The following is a 24,935-nucleotide window of genomic DNA, read 5'->3' as shown; positions in this document are numbered from 1 at the left end:
GTCTTGAGAAAGAACAAATTTGGATGATTGACAGTTCCTGGTTTCAAAATTTATTACAAAGCTATAGTAATACAAACTATACAATACTGGGATAAAGACAGATACAGATGATTAGATTAGAAAAGAAGAGGGCATTATTGAGGATTTCCTCAATAATGGTCAAATGATTTCTGACAAGAATATCAAAACTATTCAATGTGGAAAAGATACTCTGTTCATTAGATATTGCTGGACAAACTGTATACCTTAATGGAAAAGAATGTTAATTGGACCATTAACACATACCATGTAGAAAAATTAACTCAAAATGGATCAAAGACATAAATAGGTAAGAGTGAAAACTATAAAACTTTTAGGGGAAATATAAACTATGAACTCATAGTGGAAAATTTCATGAAGTTGGATTTAGTGATAATTTCTTCAATATTACACCAAAGGCCCAGGCATTAAAAGAAAAAAAAAGTACATTGGATTTGAAAATTAAAACCTCTTATGCATTAAAGAGAAAGAATATATTTGCTAGTCACTTAAGTGATTAATATCCAGAATATATAAAGAACTACTGTAACTCAGCAAAAAAAAAAACTGAACACGCTATTGAAGAATGAGCACAGAACTTTAATACACATTTTTGTAAAGAAGATATACAGATGTGCAATAAGCACATGAAAGTATACTAACCAACACTAATCAGGGGAAATGCAAATCAAGACAACAATGAATTACCACTTTACACCCATATGATTTATAAAAACAAAACAAAACAACAACGCAGAAAGCAACACATGTTGGAAAGGATGTGGAAAAATTAGAACATATTTGCACTGCTAGTGGGAATGTGAAACAATGCAGTCGCTATGAAGAATACTATAATAGTTACTGAAAAAATAAATATCAAATTACCATTTAATATGTTAATTCCACCCCTGGGTATATACCCAATCCAAAAGGATTGAAGGCTGACATTCAAACAGATAATTATATACCTGTGTTCGTGGTACTGTTATTTACAGTAGTTAGAAGGTGGATACAAACCAAATACCCATTGATGCATGAATGATAGATACCTACAATTGAATATTTTTTAGCCTTGAAAAGGAAGGAAATTCTGAGTACATTATTCCACATGAATGAATGTTGAAGACATTATGCCAAGTGAAATTAGTCAGACACAAAAGGACAACTATTGTATGTTCCCACTTATTTGCAGTACATAGAATAGCCACACACCTAGACATAAAAAGTCAAAATGCTGGTTAGCAGGGTTGCAGGGGAGGAGGGAGTTATTGTTTAATGATTACAGAATTTCAGTGTGGGATGATGAATGAATTCTGGAGGTAGATAGTGGTGATGGTTTTACAACAATATGAATATACTTAATCCTACTGAAATGTACACTTAAAATGATAAATATAGGTTCTGGCCAAGATGGAGGTGTAAGTGGAAAGGCTTCACTTCCTTGCACAATCAAAAGAAGGATAATAACCAATTTAAAAACAGTAAACAACAAGAACTGCCAGAAAGTCGAACTGCATGGAACTTCAAAAGAGTTAAAAAATATTCATTCAGAACCATAGGAGAGGTGCAGACAGGCAGATGGGCAGAGAGAGGCAGTGGACCATGCCAGAGGGGGAGTGGGGGTTGGCTGACTGGGAAGCTAAAGACTCAAAACCTCTGGATGTAGAATCCTGTGGAGATTGCAAAGGAGGGAGAAACTCCCAGTCTCACAGGAGAGCTGGTTGAAAAGTGGGGCTAGAGCTGAGCAAGCAAATGGCATTTTTCTCTCTCTGACCCTTCCCCCACAGACAGCACCACAATGCAGTAAAGATGGTTGCTTGGCCTTGGTGAATACCTAAGGCACTACCCCTTATAATATGGGGGTTCTCCGCCTGCAGGGCCCTCCCAGCTGCCACAGATGAGAATGAGTCTACCAAGACATGATCAGCTTAGGGAGGAAAGGTGGCTGATCTTCAAAGGAGAAGGGCCAGGAGCATATTCCTCAATGGGCTTTTATTAGGTTCATTTTGCACAGGAATACAGGTAAAGCTCATTAATCATTGTCAGGCAGTAATGATCAAACAATAGATAACATACAAAGAACTACCAGCGCTTATTCTGAGTCAAGGTCTATTAGCTAAAGGGTTACAAAACTTTGGGAAACAAATTCATTTCCTGCTGGACCCTTATCATTTAATGGAGAGCATTCTTAGCAAAGCAGGTTTCACAGGATTTTATGTATTCTTTCTTAGGCCTGATCACCTGGGGAACCCGCCCTTTCTAGCACAGGGCTGCACTGCCCTCTGTCATTATTTCAGGCTTAAGTCAGGTAGGGGAAGTAAGGCAAAGAGGTTAGGAGACTTCTCACAGATAGAATGAGGACTCAGGCTATGTCAAACCTGAGGGGTGAGAGTCCATCACCCCATGATCGTGCTTGTCTTAGGTCGTTCCTCCCTTGGGGAATCTTACCCATCATTGGCTAACCGATCAAGTATTGTTGGCCAGGCAGGGTGAAGAAAAAGGAGCAGAAGTGGTGCCCCTGTCAGGGAGATAAGCTTTGTCTCCTTAGTGGCTTATGGTCCGAAGGTTGCTCACTCAGCCTTAGCCAGGGGGCGGAGGGGTTACAGCTTCTGAAACCAGGCAGGGTAGCTCCCAACATTATAACATAGCAGGTGCACCAAGATAAAGAAATATGGCCCAAATGAAAGAATAGATCAGAATTCCAGAAAAAGAGCTAAGCGACAAGGAGATAGACAGCCTATCTGATGCAGAGTTCAACATTGGTAATCAGGATGCTTACAGAATTGATTGCGCTTAGTTGGAAACTGAAGGAAGAAATGAAGGCTTATACAAAGTGAAATAAGGGAAAATATACTGGGAACTACAGTGAAGGTAAGGAAACCTGGACTCAAATCAGCAGTTTGGAAGAAAAGGAAGAAATAAACATTCAACCAGAACAGAATGAAGAAACAAGAATGGAAAAAAACTGAGGGAAGCTTAGGAACCTCTGGGACAACTTTAAGTGGGGGAATCATGGGGGTACTGGAAGGAGAAGAGGAAGAACAAGAAATGGAGAACTTAGTTGAAAAAATAATGAAGGAAAAACTTTCCCAATCTGGCGAAGGCAATAGACTTACAGGAAGCCCAGAGAGTCCCAAAGAAGTTGGACCCAGGGGAGCATAAACCAAGGTACATCATCATTAAATTAGCCAAGATTAAAGATAAGGAGAGAATCTTAAAAGCAGCAAGAGGAAAGGAGAGAGTTACCTAGAAAGGAGTGCCCATAAGACTATCAGCTGATTTCTCAAAAGATGTGACTGAAAGGAGCTAGAAATATTTGAAGTCATGAAAGGCAAGGATCTACATCCAAGATTACTCTATCCAGCAAAGCTATAATTTAGAATGGAAGGGCAGATAAAGTGCTTCCCAGGTAAGGTAAATTTAAAGGAGTTCATTATCACCAAGCCCTTATTATATGGAATGTTAAAGAGACTTATCTAAGAAATAGAATATCAAAAACTATGAAGAGTAAAATGACAATAAACTCATGCCTATGAACAACTGAACCTAACATACAAAAACAAAAAGAAACTAAGCAAACAGCTAGAACTAGGAACAGAATCACAGAAATGGAGATCACATGGAGGGTCATCAGTGGGGAGAGGGAGAATGGCGGGGGAAGGTACAGGGGATAAGAAGAATAATTGATAGACATAAAATAGATGGGGAGGTTAAGCATGGTACAGGAAGTAGTGAAGCCAAAGAACTTACATGTACAACCCATAGACACGAACTAAGTGGGGAGGATGCTGGAAGGTGGTGGGGTGCAGGGCAAGAGGCGATAAAGGGGAAGAAAGAATTGGGACAATTGTAATAGCATGATCAATAAAATATACTTTAAAATAAAATGATAAAAATAGTAAAATTTTTGTTGTGTATACTTTACAGTAAACATAAAAACACTACAGACAGCTTGCTATACTCCCCCTATGCTGTATTTTACCACTAGGTGCCTTTTATTCCTTTTAGGTAGTCCTCCCTGTTCAGATTGTAGCTTCCTCTCATCCTTTGTTCCTAGTGTCCACTTCTCTCCCTCATCTGGTTGTGATTCTGGCCCGTCCTTCAAGACCAAGTTCTTGGGCCTCTCCTGAAGTCTTTCCTGATATATGTATTCCACTGTGCCCTTCATTTTGAAATAGTGTTAAGAGTATGAGTAGAAGTGGGCAGGGGGTGAAATGGGGTATAGAAATGAATTTGTAGACTGAGTGTCCAAGAAGGTCTGTTCTGAGCATCCACAGTGTGAGGCTCTAAATTTGTTGTTATCCACATTTCAGAAGTGAGAAAGGCACTAGTTGATGGGCCTCAAACCTATACCGTGTGATTTGATTCCCTCCTGTTCACCACTTCCCACTTGGGCCTCTCAGGTCTGAGAAGGCTTGGGGACAATAGGATTTAGAGGAAGGATGAGCTGTAGTATAGTCTATGTCATTATTGAATATGAATTTTAGTCAATCAGATGATACAATATTGATTCATTTGGTTATAAACCTTTTAAATTCTTAAAACTCAGAGAGTCTGTTATGCTTGACTATTGTTTAATTTTTATGTGTTGTCCGTTCTTCTCTCTGCCTAGATTTAAAGTTCCTGACAGGGATTCTTTTGTATATATTATCCAAAGAGCTCACCCAGGATCTTGAATTTATAGATTATCAAGTGCTGCTAACTGGATAGTAACAGAGGTTTAAAGGTCTTGAAACACACAGCACCAGGGTCACAGTCAAAGGCAGGACCTATATATCTTTCCTACCTTCACTAGGGAAACCTTCTTCCTGCCCCTCACTATGAGTCATAGGCAAGTCTGGCTCCTTGGTGAGCAGGACTTTTTTTGTGTTACAGGCACACATGGCATTCAGGGATGTGGCTGTGGATTTCACCCAGGAGGAGTGGATGCTTCTGAGCCCTGCTCAGAGGTCACTGTACAGGGAAGTGATGCTGGAAAACTACAGCAACCTGGTTTCACTGGGTAAGCCTTAGTATTCCAATTCATGCTGCTAGGCATTTTTGGGTATGCCTGAAGGAGCCATCTTGCCTTCTGACTTGGCCCTTGAGTCTATAACTTGCAGCCACCTTGTTTTCTTTTCCTCTGAGCAGGAATTCCATTTTCTAAACCAAAACTCATCACCCAACTGGAGCAAGGGAAGGAAACCTGGAGAGAAGAGAGAAAATGCCCACCAGCCACCTGTCTGGGTGAGTGGGAACTCTTGACAAATGGATCATAGAGTTGTGGGCAGGTCAGGGGATGGGGTGTAGGAGGCATTACTCAAGTGCTGGAGAGGAGATGTTCTTACTTCCAGGCTGCCATTTGCATTGCCTGGCATAACCCTTCCAGACCTTCCTTCTTATACCAGTACCGGGCTTTCCTGGTATGTCTTTCTCCACTAGAAGCCTTTCTTCTACTAGAGTTTCTCTCACTACCCTGCTCAGTTTTCTTCCATAGTCATAGGCTTCTTTCTTTTGTAACTGTTTTTTAAAAAAGATTAAGTGAGAATATGAGGAGGGAAAAAAACAGAGTAAGCTAAAGAAATAAGGCAAGCCCGGGAGGTGGGAGGGGAAGGAGGAAGGCTAAAATCCAACTGAGAAATTGAAATGGAATTCTTAAAAAACTGTGAGCCAAAAAGAGTTTACATTTTCAAATGGTTATATAAGTAACTATATAATATCCTCAATTTTACCTCTTACCCTCAAAGCTTAAACTATTTGCTTCTTACTGTTTAAGAAAAATTTTGCTGACCCGTACTATAAGAAATTATGATATATAGCCCTAATTTTTCTTATTCATTTTGGCCACTTTATATAAGGATGTAAGAACATTGCAATTGCACATTTCCATTTGCCCCATCCTCCAACATCCTTTATTCTGTAGTTGTTGTTTTATTACACCTACATACATTGTAAATTCCCTAGTAAAATATGTATTTTTATCAAAAAAAATACTCTTTTATATGCATTCAGATAATTGATCATTTTCAATACTATTCATTTTTTTCAATCTGGAGATCTGAGTTTCCACCAGGTATCATTTTTCTTTAGCCTAAAATACTTGTTTAGCATTCCTTGTGTTGGAGGTAGCAGTATATTTGCATATATTTTGTTTTTCTTAATGTGTTTTTCTTCTTCATTCTTTTTATCATTGTTGACAGGATGACATATGTCTGCCATTCTCCCCACCTTTGCTTCCTTCCACCTAGCCCTCAACTCCCCCTAGCCTTCACCACATTGTTATCTGTGTCCATGGGCTATGCATATATGTTCTTTTTTTAAATTCTTGTGTTTTTAATTATATTTTTATTGATTATGCTATTACAGTATAATCCTAATTTCCCCCCTTTTCCCACCTCCATCCAGCACCCCCCACTCACTCAGGCAATCTCTACACCTTGTTTATGTCCATGGGTCATACATATAAGTTCCTTGGCTACTCCATTTCCTATACTGTACTTTACATCCCCATGGCTATTCTATAACTATTTATTTGTACTTCTTAATCCTCTTACCTCTTCACCCATTCCCCCACACCAGCCTTCTGTCTGGCAACCATCAAAATGGTCTCCATATCCATGATTCTGTCTCTTTTCTTCCTGTTTGCTTAGTTTAATTTTTAGAGTCACTTGTTTATAGACACATATTTTTTCTATTTTATTGTTCATAGCTTTGATCTTTTCATTTTCTTAAATAAGTCCCCTTAACATTTTGTATATAATAATAGTTTGGTAATGATGAACTCCTTTAGTTTTCTCTTGTCTGGGAAGCTCTTTATCTTCCTTTTTTCCAAATGATAGCCTTGCTGGGTAGAGCAATCTTGGCTATAGGTCCTCGCTTTTCATGACTTCGAATATTTCTTGCCAATTCCTTCTAGCCTGCAAAGTTTCTTTTGAGAAATCAGCTGACAGTCTTGCAGGAACTCCTCTTTAGGTAACTAATTGCTTTTCTCTTGTTGATTTTAAGATTCCCTCTTCATCTTTTACCTTTGGCATTTTAAGTGGGGTGTCTTGGAGTGGGCTTCTTTGCATCCATCATAATTGGGACTCTCTGCTCCCTGGACTTGCATGTCTATTTCCTTCACCAAATTAGGGAAGTTTCCTTTCACAATTTTTTTCAAACAGATTTCTAGTTTCTTACACTTTCTCATCTCCTTCTGACATGCCTATGATGTGAATATTGGACCTCTTAAAGTTGTCCCAGAGGCCGCTTATATTATCCTGATTTTTTTGATTCTTTTTTCTTGTTCTGATTGGTTGTTTTTTTACTTCCTGTGTTCCAAAATTATTGATTTGATTCTTGGCTTCATCCACTCTACTGTTGCTTCCTTGTAAATTATTCTTTTTTTCAATTAATGTATCCTTTGTTTCTGACTTTTTTCTGGATCTTTTTTATGCTTTTCAGGTCCTCACTATATTCCTTGAGCATCCTTAAAATCAGTGTTTTGAACTCTGCATCTGATAAATTGCTATCTCCATTTCATTTAGCTCTTTTTCTGGAGTTTTGATCTGTTCTTTCATTTGGGCCATGCTTTTTTGCCCCTTTGTGTTTGTTTCTGTGTATTAGATAGAGCTCCTTTGACTCCATGTCTTGGTAATATGGCTTAATATAGTAGGTGTTCTGTAGGGTTCAGTGACACAGCCTGCCCTATCACCCAAGCTGGGTACTCGAGGTGCATCTTTCAGCTTAACAATAACCCACAACCTTCAGACCACCTTCGAGGTGCATCTTTCATATGGGCTGAGTATACTATCCTCTTATAAGTCGCCTTGATTGCTATTGGCAGGTCAGTGGGAGCTGCAAGGATTGGCTATGACCCCTTACCACCAAGCTCTGCTCTCTGTGGAGGATCATCTATGCAGGGGCAGGACAGTGGTGCTTTGACATGGTCTGTAGCTGTCCACGGGGTACACAAGCTCTGGGGTTTCCTGGATGGTTCAGCCAGGGTCAGCCCCCACCTGTTTTTTCCTCAGGACCACCATTCCTGAGATACAAAGCAGACTGAGATGGCTGCTACTCATGCTGAGCTTGGAGATTCCCAGGTGAAGCCAAGCTGTTAATCTAGGCTAGCTGTTGCTAGTACTGCACCTGGGTCTCACTGTGGCCAGCTGTTCCTTTTTTGAGAGGATTTAGGAAATTGGGGAGAATGAGCCCAAACCAGCCATTCATATGGAAAAGCAGCTTGTGTGGCCTGGTAAGTTGGGTGGGGCAGAGTCTCTGGGAATCTCTAAGGAGGGTCAAACAGTATTAGCCAGGTTGATGGAGTCTTAGATTTAGCATGAGCTTGCAGGCTCTGTTGGGGTAGTGTTTAGGAAAGGGACAATGGTTTCTGCTCGCCTTGATGCCAGGAACTTCAGTTTTTCCCTCTGTGCCACTGGTGCCTTTTAAGCTGCTACCCCTGTGCTGGACTTCAGAGGGATTGAGTCTGAGTAGGTGAGTCTGTGTGGGGGTTCTTTAAGAAGAACTGCTTCGTGCTCAAACAGTGTCTTCCACCAACTCAGTCCCCACTGGTTTTTGAAGCTAGAAGTTGGGGGGACATATCTTCCTGGTCCTGGAACCCTGGGCTGGAGAGCCTGGGGTGGGGTTGGAACTCTTTGCTTTTGAGTCTTAAACTTTTATTCGCCTCACATGGGGGTAGGACCAGCTTGTTCTGTGTCTGTGCCCCCTCCTACCAGTCCAGATGGATATGGTTTCGTTCATTCTGTATTTGCCAGACTTCCATTCAACTTTGTTTCTGACAGTTCTGAGTGATTGTTGCTGTATGTTTTAGTTGTCATTTTGATATACTTGTGTAAAAAGGCAAGCCATGTCTGCCTACACCACCATCCTGACCAAAAGTTGCATATATGGCCTTTTGCTAATCTCTTCTAGTAACTCTCACCACTTAACCTTCTGAGATCTGTCAGTTCACCTTCAGTCTTGAAGGATATTTTCACTGCATATAGAATTTTAGATTATTTTATACATCATTTCAGCACTTTTAAGATATTGTTCCCATTTTGGCCTCCGTTGCTTCTGATGAGAAGTCAGCTGTCATTTCCATAATTGTTACCTTGCTCTTTTGTAATATTTTTCCTTCCTTCTGGCTACTTTCAAACCTTTCTGTGTATTTTTGGTACTCAGCAGTTTGACTATGATGGGACTGTTTGGGCATCCTTTTCTTTGTATTTTCCTGCTTGGGGTTCACTGAGATTTTTGAATCTGTAAATTTATGGCTAGAACCAAATTTGGGGAAATTTCAGCCATTTTTCCTTCACATGTTTTTTTATTTCCCTCCATTCTCTCTTTCTGTGACTACGATTAAATGTGTATTAGTCCTTTTGACATTGTCTCACAGGTTATGAACCCATATTTTGAAATCTTTTTTTCCTCTCTGTTGTTCAGACTGGGTAATTTCTATTAATCTTTCTGCAAGTTTACTGTCTGTTCTGTCATTTTCAATATGCTGTTAAGCCCTAGACAGTGTATTTTTCATTTTAGATATTATATTTTGTGGTTTTGCCATTCCCATTTACTCTTATTATTTTCTGCTCCTATTTCGTATCTGTTAATTAATGATGAGCAGATTTGCTTTTATCTTCTTTAATAGAATAAATAACTCATATACTTAATGGATATATTCTTAAATGAAAAAATTGCAGAACAGTGTTCAGTTTTTGGTTAAAAAAGAGAAGCATATGAAAAACCATATACCACTATGTTTATGTGAACATAGAAGTCTGTATTGTTATTTACCATAACTAGTGATTACCTAGGTGGGGATAGAACTGGAGAGATTGGGACAAGGGTTTCTGGGATTTTTTCATTCTACTTGGGATTGTTTTTAAATGATAGACGTATAGGTAACTTTAAAGAATTATGTGTGTTTTTAATTTTTAAACTACTTTCCACAGTTTTATAAATGTTTAATCCACAGAGAAATATATGTTTTCTTTTTTTTTACTTTAATTATTTTTCAAGTACATTTTTCTGTCTTTTACTCCCAACCCAGCCCACCCACCCATGCTCCCCATATCCCTCCCCTATCCACCCGCCTTGGTTGTTGTCTTTGTGTCCTTTATACTAGTTCCTGTAAATCCTTCCCCTTTTGCCCTGAAATTCTCTTCCCTCTTCCCTCAGGTTGCTATCCCCCTGTTCTGTATTTCAGTGTCTTTGTTTTTATTTTGCTTGCTTGTTTTGTTGCTAGCTTCCTGTTAAAGGTGAGATCATATGGTATTTGTCCTTCAACGCCTGGCTTATTTCACTCAGCATAATGCTTTCCAGTTCTCTTTCCATGTTGTTGCAAAGAGTAGTAGCTCCTTCTTTCTTTCTGCTGCATAGAATTCCATTGTGTAAATGTACCATAGTTTTTTTGATATATTCATTTACTGACGGGCACCTAGATTGCTTCCAACTCTTGGCTATTGTAGATTGTGCTGCTATGAACATTGGGGTGCATAGGTTCTTTTGGATTGCTGTTTCCGGGTTCTTAGGATATAATCCCAGCAGTGAAATTGCTGGATCAGAAGGCAAGTCCAATTTTAGTTTTCTGAGAAAATTCCGTACTGTTTTCCATAGTGGTTGTACCAGTCTGCAATCCCACCAACAGTGAACTAGGGTCCCCTTTTCCCCACAACCTCTTCAGCACTTGTTGTTTGTTGCTTTGTTTATGATGGCCATTCTGACTGGTGTAAAGTGGTATCTCACTGTGGTTTTAATTTGCATCTCGCTAATAGGTAGTGATATTGAGCATCTTTTCATGTGTCTCTGGATCTTCTGTATGTCCTCCTTACAGAAATGTCTGTTCAAGTCCTTTGCCCATTTTTTAATTGGGTTGCTTGTCTTCTTATAGTGAAGTCGTGTGAGTTCTTTGTATATTTTGGAGATTAAACCTTTGTCTGAGGTATCATTGGCAAATATGTTTTCCCAAACAGTTGGTTCTCTTTTTATTTTAATAATGTTTTCTTTAGCCACGCAGAAGCTTTTAATTTTGATGAGATCCCATTTGTGTATTCTTTCCTTTATATTCCTTGCTCTAGGGAACATATCAGTAAAAATATTGCTGCATGAAATATCTGAGATTTTCCTGCCAATGTTCTCCTCTAGGACTTTAATGGTGTCATGGCTTAAATTTAAGTCTTTTATCCACCTTGAATTTATTTTGGTGTATGGTGTAACTTAGTGCTCAAGTTTCATTTTTTTTTTGCATGTAGCTGTCCAGTTCACCCAGCACCATTTGTTGAAGAGGCTATTTTTACTCCTTTTTATGTCATTGTCCCCTTTGTCGAATATGAATTGACTGCAGAGAGTTGGGTTTAATTCTGGGCTCTCTGTTCTGTTCCATTGGTCTATGTGCCTATTTTTATGCCAGTACCAGGCTGCTTTGATTACAGTGGCTTTGTAATACAGTTTGATGTCAGGTATTGTGATCCCTCCTACTTTGTCCTTCTTTCTCAAAATTGCAGCTGCTATTTGGGGTCGTTTATGGTTCCATATAAATTTTTGAAGTGTTTGTTCTATGTCTGTGAAGTATGTCATTGGTACTTTAATAGGTATTGCATTGAATCTGTATATTGCTTTGGGTAGTATGGACATTTTGATGATATTAATTCTGCCAATCCATGAACATGGTATTTGTTTCCATTTGTTTGTGTCTTCCTTGATTTCTTTCTTCAGTGTTGTGTAGTTTTCAGCATACAGGTCTTTTACCTCCTTGGTTAGGTTTATTCTCAGATATTTTATTTTTGTTTTTGCTATATCGAATGGGATTCTTTTCTTGATTTCTGCTTCTGCAGATTTATTGTTAGTATATAAAAATGCCTTTGATTTATGAATATTGACTTTGTATCCCGCTGTTTTGCCAAATTTGTTTGTTAGGTCAAGCAGTTTTTGGGTAGAGTCTATAGGATTTTCCATATACACTATCATGTCATCTGCAAACAATGACAGTTTTGTTTCCTCCTTTCTGATTTGGATGCCTTTTATTTTCTTATCTTGTCAGATTGCTGTGGCTAAAACTTCCAATACTGTATTGAATAGAAGTGGTGAAAGTGGACAACTTTGTCTTGTTCCTGATCTTAGTGAAAAGATTTTAGTTTTTGCCCATTGAGTATGATGTTGGCTGTAGGTCTCATATATGGCCTTTATTATGTTGAGGAATGCTCCCTCTATTCCCACTTTGCTGAGTACCTTTCTCATAAATGGGTGTTGTATCTTATCAAAAGCTTTTTCCCTGTCTATTGATATGATCATGTGATTTTTGTCTTTGCTTTTATTTATGTGTTATATTACATTTACTGATTTACAAATATTGAACCATCCTTGAATCCCTGGGATGAATCCCACTTGATCATGGTTTATGATCTTTATAATGTGTTGTTGGATGCGATTTGCCAATATTTTATTGAGGATTTTAGTGTCTATGTTCATCAGTGCTATTGGCCTGAAGTTTTCTTTCTTTGTTGTGTCTCTATCTGGCTTTGGAATTACGATGATGCTGGCTTCATAAAAAGAGTTTGGGAGTTTTCCATCATTTTGGACTTTTTGGAATAGTCTGTGAAGAATAGGGGTTAGCTCTTCCTTAAATGCTTTGTGGAATTCTCCTGTGAAACCATCTGGTCCAGGGCTTTTGTGTGATGAGAGTTTTTTCATTACTGCTTCAACTTCATCTGCTGTTATTGGTCTGTTCAGGCTTTCTACTTCACTGAGTTTTGGAAGATTATATTTTTCTAGAAATTTGTCCATTTCACCTAGGTTTTCAAATTTCTTGGCATACAGTTCTTCATAGTAATTTCTTACAATCCCTTCTCTTTCTGTGGTATCAGCTGTAATCTCTCCTCTTTCATTTCTGATTGTGTTTATTTGGGTCCTCTCTCTTCTTTTCTTGATGAGCCTACTTAAAGGTTTGTCTATTTTATTTATCTTTTCAAAAAACCAACTCCTGGATTTATTGATCCTTAGAATTGTGCTTTTAGTCTATGTCATTTAATTCTGCTCTGATCTTGGTTATTTCCTTCCTTTTACTTGCTCTGGGCTATCTTTGTTGTTGTTCCTCGAGTTCTTGCAGGTGTAGGGTTATTTTGTTTGAAATGTTTCTGTCTTCTTTAGGTAGGCCTGTATTGCTATGAACTTCCCTCTCAGGAATGCCTTTGCTGTGTCCCATAAGTTTTGGGTTGTTGTGAGTTCATTTTCATTTGTTTCCAGAAACTTTTTTATTTCTTCCCTAATTTCATTCTTGACCCATTCGTTGTTTAATAGCATGCCATTCAATCTCCATGCTTTTGGGTGTTTGGGGTTTTTTCCTTTGGGATTGGTTTCCAGTTTCAGTCCCTTGTGGTCAGAGAAAATGCTTGGTATGATTTCAATTTTCTTGAATTTGTTGAGACTCGTTTTGTGTCCTATCATGTTGTCTGTCTTTGAAAATCTCCCATGTGCATTTGAAAAGCATGTGTATTTAGCTTCTTGGGATGAAGGACCCTATATATATATCAGTTAACTCCATTTCATCTAGGGCATTGTGCAATGCCACGATATCATTGTTGATACTTTGTTTGGGAGATCTGTCCATTTTTGACAGTGGGGTATTAAAATCCCCTACTATAATTGTGTTACTGTCAATATCTTTCTTGAAATCCTCTAAGATTTTATGTATATATTTGGGTGCTCCTATGTTGGGTCCATATATATTTATGATGTTAATGTCTTCTTGGTGGATTCTTCCCATGAGTAATATGAAGTGACCTTCTAGGTCTCTCTTTAAGGCCCTTTTTTTGAAGTCTATCTTGTCTGATATGAGTATTGCTATCCCGGCTTTTTTTTCTTGTCCGTTTGCTTGGAAAATTTGTTTCCGGCCCTTCACGTTCAGTCTGTGTAGGTGTTTTGTCCTGAGGTGGGTCTCTTGTAGGCAGCATATGTGTGGGTCATGCTTTCTTATCCATTCAGCTATTCTGTGTCTTTTGATTGGAGCATTTAATCCATTTACATTTAATGTTTTTATTGGTAGGTACTTATTCATTGCCACTTTTGTACCTGTGTTCCTCTTTGTCTCTCTTTACCTTCCTTAAAGCAGTCCTTTTAGCATCTCTTGCAGAGCTGGTTTGGTGGAGATGTATTCTTTTAGACTTCTTTTGTCTTGGAAGCTCTTTATTTGGCTTTCTATCTTGATTGAGAGCCTTGCTGGGTAAAGTATTCTTGGTGTCAGGCCTCTGATTGTCATTACTTGGAATATTTCTTGCCATTCTCTTCTTGCTTGGAGCGTTTCCATTGAGAAATCAGTAGCTAACCTTATTGGGGCTCCCTTGTATGTTACTTCCTTTTTCTCCCTTGCTACCTTTAAGATTCTCTCTTTATCTTGGAATTTTGCCATTTTAATGATGATGTGTCTTGAAGTGGGCCTCTTTGGGTTCCTCTTGGTTCGGACTCTCTGTGATTTCTGGATTTGGGTGACTTTTCCGTTCATAAAACTAGGGAAGTTTTCCCTCATTATTTTTTCAGATAGGTTTTCTATTCTTTGTTCTTCTTCTTCTCCTCTGGTATCCCTTTTATTCAGATGTTATTAAATTACATATTGTCTTGCATTTCTCTTAATCTCTCTTCATTCTTTCTGATCCTTTTTTCCTTTTCTTGCTCTTTCTGTGAGTTTTTTTTCTACTTTGTCCTCCAACTCACTTCTGCCTCATTGATTCTGCTTTTGATTTCTTCAACTGTGTTCTGCAGTTCAGAAATTGTATTATCCATTTCCTCTCGCCTCCTGCTGATAGTTTCTATTTCCTTTTTCATGTTGATATAGTTTTCTTTGAGATCGTTGTATCTCCCCTGTAGTTTCTGGTGCCTCATTTTGAGCTCTTTGAACTTCCTGATAACCAGTGCTTTGAATTCAATATCTGATAGTTGACTTGCCTCTATTTCACCTAACATTCTTTCTGAGGCTTCCTCCTTTTCTTTCATTTGAGGATTATTTCTTTGTCTTCCCATTGTCTGTGAGACTCTTCTTGTTAGCCTCAGCTTCTTTAATTGATCTTTTCTGACTTCCTGGGTTTATGGTGTGAACTTCTGTTGTGGAATGTCTGTGAAATTCAGTGGTGTAGTCTCCTTAGGTTATCCTGGCATTCTCCTCTTCCACCTACTCCTTTTTTTGAGTGTGCATGATCAGTTGTTGGGGGAGGCAAAATGGTTTATGACAGCGAGAGAGTGTTTTGTGATAATTACATGTTTTCTTATTTTGTGTAAGAAATTTTCTTTTGCTATTTTACTAAATTTAAAGAGAGTCTTACAATTAATTGTCCTGGAATCAAGGGATTATAGCTTATATAATGAAATTATTTCTATTTTTCACATTATATTCTTATTTTTCATCTACTAGGAAGAGTCTTAACCCCCAGAATATCATTGTAATTTATTTGAAATCCTCCATTTATTTCTGAGTTTTTGCCTTATATTTTACTTTAGTAAACTTAGGTATATAAAAATTAATCACAACTTATTGTCATTTATTAATGAAATTTTTAACATTAAAATTCTTTTTGTTCTATGTGATATTTTTCTTTCTGTTTAGTCTTAGCATTCACTTTGTTGTGTATTTTTTGGCATAGTATTTCTGTGTTCATCTTTTTATTTTAAAAAATAATGTGATTTCAGTGTTCTTTTAAATAGTAGCATGTAACTGATATGACATTTTATGCCAGATGAAGTGTTGTCTTTTATAATGGGACTGTGGCCTTTTCACATTTACTGTAATAACTGATAAGTTTCATAGGAGTCATTTAGGAGCTGACTATGGGACAGATGCATAGGTGCTTGACTACAGTGATAGGAAAGGTCCAGGTAGAGGAAGTAAAGGCTACCAAAACAAAATACCACAGAATAGGTGGCATAAACAACAGTTTATTTTCTTACAGTTCTGAAGGCATAGAGTTCTTGGACATTTATTATTTTTTAAATTTATTTAATTATTTTTCAAGTACAGTTTTCTGTCTATCACTCCCATCGCATCCCACCCACTGTGACATTTATTGTGTCAGCAGGTTTGGTTGCTCATGAGGCCTCTCTCCTTGGCTTGCAAATGGCTGCCTTTTTACTATGTCCTCACATGGCCTTTTCTCTGTGCATATACATCCTTGCTGTCTCTCCCTCCTCTTGTAAGACATCATTTGTATTGGGTTAACCCCACCCTTATGAGCTTTTTTTTTTAACATTAATTACCTCTTTAAAGGCCCTATCTCCAAATATAGTAGCATTTTATATAGGATGGAATTATTCTGGAATGTAGATGGGTGCACAGGTGGTTTTTAAAAGTTCAGATCATTGATCAAGGAAAGAATCTTCAGGGAAATCTGGTAAGATCTGTAACTGGTTTTTCAAATTGTGTGGTTATTTATTGCCTTCAGCTGACTAGAACTAGTTGTGATGAGACAATACATTTAATGTTAACATCTACACGAGGGGTACTATAAAAGAAAGTTTTTCTTTTATATTGATTTCTGAGGAAATTTTTATTTAAATTAATTATGGATATTATCAGGACTTGAATTGGTCAGGACCAGGAAGGAGCATCTCTTAAGGCTATTTTTATTGCTCATTGCTGAAAACCTGCTGCCTTTTAGGAATTCTGGCACATAGTAATCTTCTAATAAATACTTGTTAGTGAGTGGGGAAACTAGTTCAGGCATCTCTCACATGTTCTCTTTAGCTACTAGGAGTTCTCCAGACTGCTCTCTCAATCTATCCCTTTGTCTTCATAGGGAAATTGGGAAAGACATGACATTTCCACATGGGTACTCTGGTTAGAGATCTCTCAGTCAAAGACAGTGCTTGTGGACACAGCTTACATTAGTGTTGATGGATGTGAGTTAGAAGATAATTGTAGTGGAGGGGGAGAAGACTTGCATGTTCACCCTATTCACAAAGCCAAAACTGTGATGCTTTTATAGTCTGATATGTAGGTTTAGGAGTAGGTTTTCTGGATGTAATAGAAGATGTTGTGATAGGCTAGAAAAGTAGTCATGTAAAAGAAGGTCTTATTTGGGTATCACTTTAAGTTTTAAGTATTTTGGAGAACATTTGAGTCTCGACATCAAAATTGCATAATTACTTGGATTTCCCAAATGAGTCTCAGTTCTGACTTAGACTCTTCTTTCTACAGGACAACCAAAGCCAGAACTCCACCTCTGTGCTTTCTGCCCTCCAGATCTCTCTAGTCAGAAGTTACACATGCAGCACGTGTTGTGTAATCATGTCCCCTGGATGTTCCCATGCTTGTGTGCAGAAAACTACATTCTGTCAGCAAATCTGTGCCAGGGGAACCAGAAAAAGCAGCAACAAGCCTCTGATCCATGTTCCTGGAGTGATAAAGCAGAAGGTCAAGAGAGAGAAGGGATCAAGCCTTCATTTGGAAAGACAAAGAAAAGAACTTTAGCAGTATTTTCCAAGCCACCCCAAAGGCAGCCAGTCAGCTCTAGGAATGGCATTAGAGGGGTGGAATTAGAGGCCAGTCCTGCTGAGATGGGGAGTCCTGAGGAAACAGACAAATTGTTGAAGAGGATAGAAGTCTTAGGATTTGGAACAGTCAATTGTGGAGAATGCGGACTGGGCTTCAGCAAGATGACCAACCTGCTTAGTCACCAGAGGATACACTCAGGGGAGAAGCCTTATGTGTGCGGGGTGTGTGAGAAGGGCTTTAGTCTAAAGAAAAGTCTTTCCAGGCACCAAAAGGCACACTCAGGGGAGAAACCTATTGTGTGCACAGAGTGTGGACGAGGATTTAACCGGAAATCAACACTCATCATACACGAGAGGACACATTCAGGCGAAAAGCCTTATATGTGCAGTGAATGTGGGCGAGGCTTTAGTCAGAAGTCAAACCTCATCATACACCAGAGGACACACTCAGGAGAGAAGCCCTATGTTTGCCGGGAGTGTGGGAAAGGCTTTAGCCAGAAGTCAGCTGTTGTTAGACACCAGAGGACACACTTAGAAGAGAAGACCATTGTGTGCACTGATTGTGGACTAGGATTCAGTGATAGATCAAACCTCATCTCACACCAGAGAACACACTCAGGGGAGAAGCCTTATGCCTGCACGGAGTGTGGGCGGTGTTTTAGGCAGAGGACAACCCTTGTCAACCACCAGAGGACACACTCAAAGGAGAAGCCTTATGTGTGTGGAGTGTGTGGACACAGCTTTAGCCAGAATTCAACCCTCATCTCACATAGGCGGACACACACTGGGGAGAAGCCTTATGTGTGTGGGGTGTGTGGGCGAGGCTTTAGTCTGAAGTCACACCTCAACAGACACCAGAACATACACTCAGGGGATAAGCCTATTGTGTGCAAGGATTGTGGGCGAGGCTTCAGCCAGCAATCAAATCTCATCAGACACCAGAGGACACACTCAGGGGAAAAGCCCATGGTGTGTGAGGAGTGCGGGCGAGGCTTCAGCCAGAAGTCAAACCTCATTGCACACCAGAGGACACACTCAGGGGAAAAGCCATATGTGTGCAGGGAGTGTGGGCGAGGCTTCGGTCACCAGGCAGGTCTTATTAGGCACAAGAGGAAACACTCGAGGGAAAAGCCTTACATGTGCAGACAGTGTGGACTAGGCTTTAGCAATAAGTCAGCTTTAATCACACATAAATGGGTACATTCAAAAGAGAAGCCGTTTGTACATAGAGAGTGTGGTCAAGGCTTTATCCAAAAGTCATACCTCATCTTACATCAGATGACACACCAGGAGGAGAAACCTTAGGTGTGCAAGACATGTGGGGAAGGCTTTAGCCACAAGTCTCACCTCAATAAATACAGGAGGATGAAATCTCTCCACCAGCTGCCACTCCACACTGACCCTGAGACCTATCTGGGGTAATTTTCTGACCTGTTACACTTTTGAAAGTGAAGATGGTGGCAAGGACTAAGTAACCAAAATCTTTACACTTTTATGGAGTACAAAAATGCATTCCATAAGTGGTCAAAGGTCATTTGGCTTAGTTTACTTCCTTCACACTAAGTCTTTATGTTTTGTGGCCTTTTGTTCTAATAAAATTTGCTTCTTTACAAATCTGTGACCTTTTCTGTATACCTCAGTTACTCACCTATAAAAATAGGGGATAAGGAGTGGTACAGATATCTTGAATTCCTAAGTCCACTATTTCACAAGAATTCAGTTCCTTGGAAGACATAATAACTGAGTTACTGGTATACTTATTAGAAAGTCTGGTCTCTTGTATAGGGAGAGAATTTAGGAAATGTGTTCAGGGATTTCAGGTGAGGGGAGGAAATCTTCCAGAAAATATACCTTCCTCTGGAGTCTACTTTCATCTGGAACTACTCTCTTCTCTTGGCTTCTGTGACAGTTCCCCTGGCATCTCTCCTTGTAGCTCTGAGATGTCTATTGTTGTCTGTACTGAATCATCTCCTAACCAACTTTTTTGCTTTTGTCAGGCTTTAGTCCCTAGTTCTGACATGGAGCCTGCTTAACAATACAATGTCCTAAGCACTCCATCCCCAAGGGGTCTTTCAGTTATGGCCAAACAATTCCTTGGTCTTAGAGCCTTGGGTCTCCAATCACACCCATATCAGACCACCCCTAGCTATATTTTCTTAACAGCACTCAAAATATGGCCTTTAACACTGTTCTTTCCTCCGTCCTCAATAACAGGGCTAAGACTCGAAGCCACACTCCCAAATTAGTCCTGAAATATGAGGGTTTCATAGTCATGCTCCTCATTGATCCCTCCCAGGCCTAGTCTCTATGCCAGCCATCTTGTAACTGGTCTAAGGTCTCGTAGGCACACACACAATAGTTTTCCAGTTTTACAAGGCCAAAGATACATATTTGAAGTTTCTTAATATAACCTCCTTCACTGTGTTTCTGTCCAAAAGTTTTGCCCAAAACTTTGATCATCTCAAGGATGATCATCTCATATATGATCATCTCAAGGATGCAGGTGTAATACCTTTTTTTAAGACTTAAGAAGATTTAAGTGTGCAGTTCCTAGGCCCTCTCTAAACTACACAAAAGGGTTTCTATGAATTTCAAGGATATTATCCTATAGCACTCTGACATTCAACCCAAACCCAAGAGGGACTTGACTTGAAGAGCTTTGTAGACATAGTGTTGGGCAACCCGTGACATTTGCAACAGAAACACCAGCTTAGCTGAAAAGTACAAAGAAACCCCATTGGACAGGGAGACAGGCTAAGAAATGTACTAAGCTGCAAAAAGGTCATTTTTTATGGAAAAGGAAGAATAACTCAAAGAGTAGACACAAAAGCTATGGAAAATTACTTCCAGGGGCAGTACAGTGCACAAAACAAAGCCAGTGGCATGTGTCCAGCTGAATTTCTGGAATTCTATGAACTAGTACCTGTTGTGTGTATACTAAATCCCCATTTTCTTGAAGCATTTACTGTAATTATCCTATCCCTGAATCAACACTGAATATTTAGATATGCTTCTTCAGTCACAAATCTTCAAATTAAGCATCATCTGTATACTCTAACCTGATTTAGATAAAAAGATCCTGAACTTCGAGCCAATGCCATAATGGGTTATGGCTTTGAGAGGGTCTTAGGGATGAGTATATATATCACATGGGACGGACATGAACTGGTGTTCAGAGGGTGGACTGTGAAGATAGTCCCCAAGATGGATGTCATTAGTTCCTTCTCATATAATCTCATACATATATGATTACATAGAGACCAGTTACTCTCCCCAGGAATTGGCTGGCATTAGCGACTTGCTTGATCAGCAGAATGTAGGATAAATGATATTATGGGACTTCTGATGCTATTTCATAAGAAGCCATATAGCTTGAACTATACTCTTTGAACCCTGATACCATGCTGTGAAAACCTCAAGCCACATAGAGAGACCTCATGGAATCACTCTGGTCAACAGCCCCAGCTGGGCTAGCCAACAGCGAACAATGACTGCTATATGTTTGAGCCATCTTGGAAGTCCCACACTGTCAATTTTTCAGACCTCAAGTAGAACCACTCTGCTGAGCTCAGTGACTCTAAACAACTGAGGGATAATGATAGTAAAATTGTTGTCTTAAGCCATATATTTTAGTATTGTGTGTTATATAGCAATTGTAACATCTTTATAACATACGACTGGCTTTTCTAACTGATTCAAAATCTTGAAGCCATAAGGGAAATAAGTCAAGTTTGGCTACAGAGAAATAAATTCTGAAAGGAAACCCCCATCTTCAGCCAAAACAAAAGACAAACTGGAGAAAAATAATGTCATTATTACAAAGAAATATCACAAAGAAATCTGCATAATATTTCTAGACATAGAGTTTTAAATTTTTTTTACTGTCCATCTTTTTTTTGTTTTTTTCCCTTTATTTAATTCTTGTTCAAGTACAGTTTTCTGTCTTATATTCCCAGCCCTGCCCCACCGTGCTCCCCACCTCCCTCCCATTTCCACCCCACCTTAGTTATTGTCCATGTGTCCTTTATACTTGTTCATGTGAGTTTTAAAAATTAATGCAACAAAAAAAATAGACTGGTTAGACTCAGGAAGATCACAATATAGAAAGTCTTTGTTTTTTTTTATTTTAAGATTTTCTTAATAGTCAAAATACAAATGAAAACCACACAGATGCCAATTACACCTATCAGACTGGCAAAAATTACAAAATTTGAAAGCATTTTATTGTAGACTGGAGACAAGTACACTTATCATTAATCTTGGGAATATAAATTGGTGCAAGTCTATGGTGGACAACTTGGTGATTGCTATCAAAGTAAAAATTTATATTTCCCTGGAGCCCATAATCTCACTTAATGGAATTTATTCAATAGCTATACATGTTCATGTGCAAAATGGTGTGTATTTTTAGTTAAGTAGTATTTTCAAATTTTAGTAAAGAAAAAATACGCATCAGTTGAGGAACTCATTAAATAAAAGTCAACCATGCAGTATGTTGCTGTTATATTGTCAAATAATGAGAGAAATATCTCTATGTAATTAAATGAGAGAATCTCTAATATTAATCAGGGGAAGATTGGGGGCAGTATGAAAACACTATGTCTAGCCTGCTGTTTTAGGTGTAAAAAAAGCAGTAGAACAACATATTTTTAGAACTAAGTTAAAGAATTTATACTTTGCAATGTCAAAGCTTACTTACTAAAGCTCACCAGTCAACTAACCATTGGAGTTTCTTTTTTTTTAATCAGAGTGGATTTTCTTTTTTTTTTAAGGCTTTATTTATTTATCTTTAGAGGGGAAGGGAAGGAGAGAAGGAGAGAAATATCAATGTATGGTTGCTTCTCGTGAGTCCCCTGCTGGGAACTGGCCTGCAACCCAGGCATGTGCCCTAACTGGGAATCGAACCACGATCATGTGGTTTGCAGGCCTGCGCTCAATCCACTGAGCTACACCAGCCAGGACTTCAGTGGAGTTTCTTAATCAAAAACCCTACTGCTGAATTTTCCTCCAGAATAGCACAGGAAATGCAAATTTAAAAAAATATAAATTTAAATAATTTAATTTGTGTACCAAAACTTAACATGCTTGATTTTCCTTCTAAAATGGCCCAGAAAGACATTACCACACTGGTCTTGCAAAATCAATTTTTTATCCAATTGCATGAAGCCTTAGGAAATTTTTGGAAATAATTTTTATGGCAGATTTTCCTAAGATGACCCAAGTATGTGATTTTTCGTGTGTGTGTGTGTGTGTGTGTGTGTGTGTGTAATTGTTAGAGCAGTATGGTTATAAATTCTAAATTCTATGCTACGTATATTTTGTTCTTTACAAAATGGCTGAGAAATACACTTTTGCATCCAAACTTACTCAAATTAGTGGTTTGGTGGTGCACAAATCCTATGTCCAATACTCCCCCAAATGGACAAGAAACATACTAAGAATCCAACTTCATGTAAATAATGGAGTGTTGGGAAACAAGTCATATGCCAAATATTTGTTCCCAGATGAGCTGGCATTGCATTTTCAGCCAAATCAACTCAAATTTAGGAGCTTATTAGAAGTAGGTCCTGCAACATTGTTTTCTTCTAAAATATGCAGAAAATGTGACTTACTCAAGTTCACTCAAATGTTTCGTACATAAGTCCTATGCAAGATTTCTCTTTTAAATGGCCTGGCAATTTGAATTTTGAAATAGGCTCATATAGGATTTTGGAGTTATTGGACATAATTCCTATGCCAGATTCTCCTGTAGAGTGGCCTAAAACTGTGATATTTCATACAAATGTTCTCAAATTATGGAGTTTTGGTAAGCTCTGTCCCATATTATTCTTGAAAATGTCCATAAAATGTTACTTTTTATTAAAATTGACTAATATTGGGAAGTTTGTTAGACATAAGTCCTGTGCCAGACTTTCTTCCAAATATTGTGATCCCCAAACATGATACTTTTAAAACCCAACTTAATTCCAAAATACAGCTTCTTGGATGTAAGCTCTCTGCCAGCTTTTATCTTTTTAAAAAATAGGGCTTTTTAAGACATATCCCGTGTGATTTTCCAAAAATGGTTCAAAAGGATAGCTTTTCTGTACATAACCATATGCCATACTTTTCTTCCAAAATACTGTAAAAACAAAATATTTTATACAAATATGCTAAATATTGGTTTTAGACATGAATTATCCGCCATAATTTTTTTTTGAACATGGCCCTGTAATGGGGGATTTTTAAATCAATATTCAAAATGTGAAGTTTTTTGACATAAGTCTTAAAGTAGTTTTTATTTTCAAAATGACCTGAAATACAATTTTTTATTCAAATTTGCTTCAAACTCTAGGTTTTGGGTATACCAGATTATTTTTTCAAAATGGCTTGAAAAATATGATTTTTTCCATCAAAGATTACATAAATCATAGATTGTTTTTGTTTGATAGGTTTGAGTTCTGGTGCAGTAAATTACAGTTCAGCACTGGTGGGGAAAAGTGTACAAATGTATACCATATATACCAATATAAATGGTTCTCATGATCTGAAAATGTCTTTACTAAGGGAGTCAGTATCTCTGAATATGTGTAAGGCTAAACATCTATTTCAATGAGAGTCTTTTGTATGCTATTAACATAGTTTCTATTCTTTAGCTTGAGGCTTGAGTCTTTTTTCATTCTTTTTAGAGCCTAGTGTCTCTTATTTTTCTTATATTCAATAGTATCAAACACCAAGTTCATAAAAATATATACTAAAAATGATCTAAGAGTGTCTTTGGTTCCAAACTTCCTAACATTTTTCTGACTTGTTTTTAAGAAAATGACACACTTCTAATTGTTGTAAACAAGATAAAATTTAGCCATACAGGAGTGATGTCACTGAAAATGGTAGAATAAAAAACTCTAAAACTCTGCCCCATCAAGGGGACAGATTCATAGCAGAGCAGGATGACAACTAGTTTGGGGGTGGGGGGACAGTTAGGAGATGGAGGGATTGAGCAAAAAGGACAAAGAACTCATGGACATGGACAACAGTGTGGTGATTGATGGGGGAGGGAGGTATAAGGGGACTAAATGGTAATGGAAAAAAACCAATAAAGATTAAATTTAAAAAAATCTTCCCCTCCATAAAAGTACTGAGTAAGTTGGCAAAAAATTGTTAGAATCAACTTTTTCAGAACTCTGGAATCTATTTTTTTTTAACATAAGACCAAGGAACGCTAAATAGAGAAGGAAACCTTAGACTTTGGTAACAGTGTGCTATGGTTAAATCTTATCCACCTAACATCTTCCACCCCCAGCGAAGCAGAAGCCATAAAGACAGTAGTCCATATTCTGGGTGAAGGTTGTTGGTACCAGAGGGAGAAAGATGGACTTTTCTTCCTAAGGAATTGTGGTTGTGGGATTTGATCCATTTGGTAACTCCCTGAAGGACTGGCTTAAGGGTTTGCCTTTATTTCACCTAACTTGGACTTTCCACAGGGCAGAAGCGTTGAAAGCATT

General features: G+C 38.3%; 1 protein-coding gene across 1 annotated transcript in view; it reads left to right on the top strand.

Annotated features, from left to right (window-relative positions):
- ZNF133 (zinc finger protein 133) overlaps positions 1–19,070 on the top strand; it is a 34,896-nt gene extending 15,826 nt beyond the window's left edge. The window contains exons 3-5 of the mRNA XM_037057039.1: positions 4,894–5,020; positions 5,149–5,244; positions 17,156–19,070. Coding sequence (XP_036912934.1) covers positions 4,900–5,020; positions 5,149–5,244; positions 17,156–18,756 — 1,818 coding nt within the window. The 5' untranslated portion in view covers positions 4,894–4,899 and the 3' untranslated portion in view covers positions 18,757–19,070. The remainder of the gene's footprint in view (positions 1–4,893; positions 5,021–5,148; positions 5,245–17,155) is intronic.
- Positions 19,071–24,935: the final 5,865 nt, after the last annotated feature.

The sequence above is a fragment of the Sturnira hondurensis genome, unplaced genomic scaffold, assembly GCF_014824575.4.
Source record: "Sturnira hondurensis isolate 20B ecotype Veracruz unplaced genomic scaffold, ASM1482457v3 Scaffold0009244, whole genome shotgun sequence".
NCBI classification, from domain to species: Eukaryota; Metazoa; Chordata; class Mammalia; order Chiroptera; family Phyllostomidae; genus Sturnira; species Sturnira hondurensis.
Note: the sequence above shows the minus strand (reverse complement) of the source record. Positions and strands in the feature narration are given on the sequence as shown.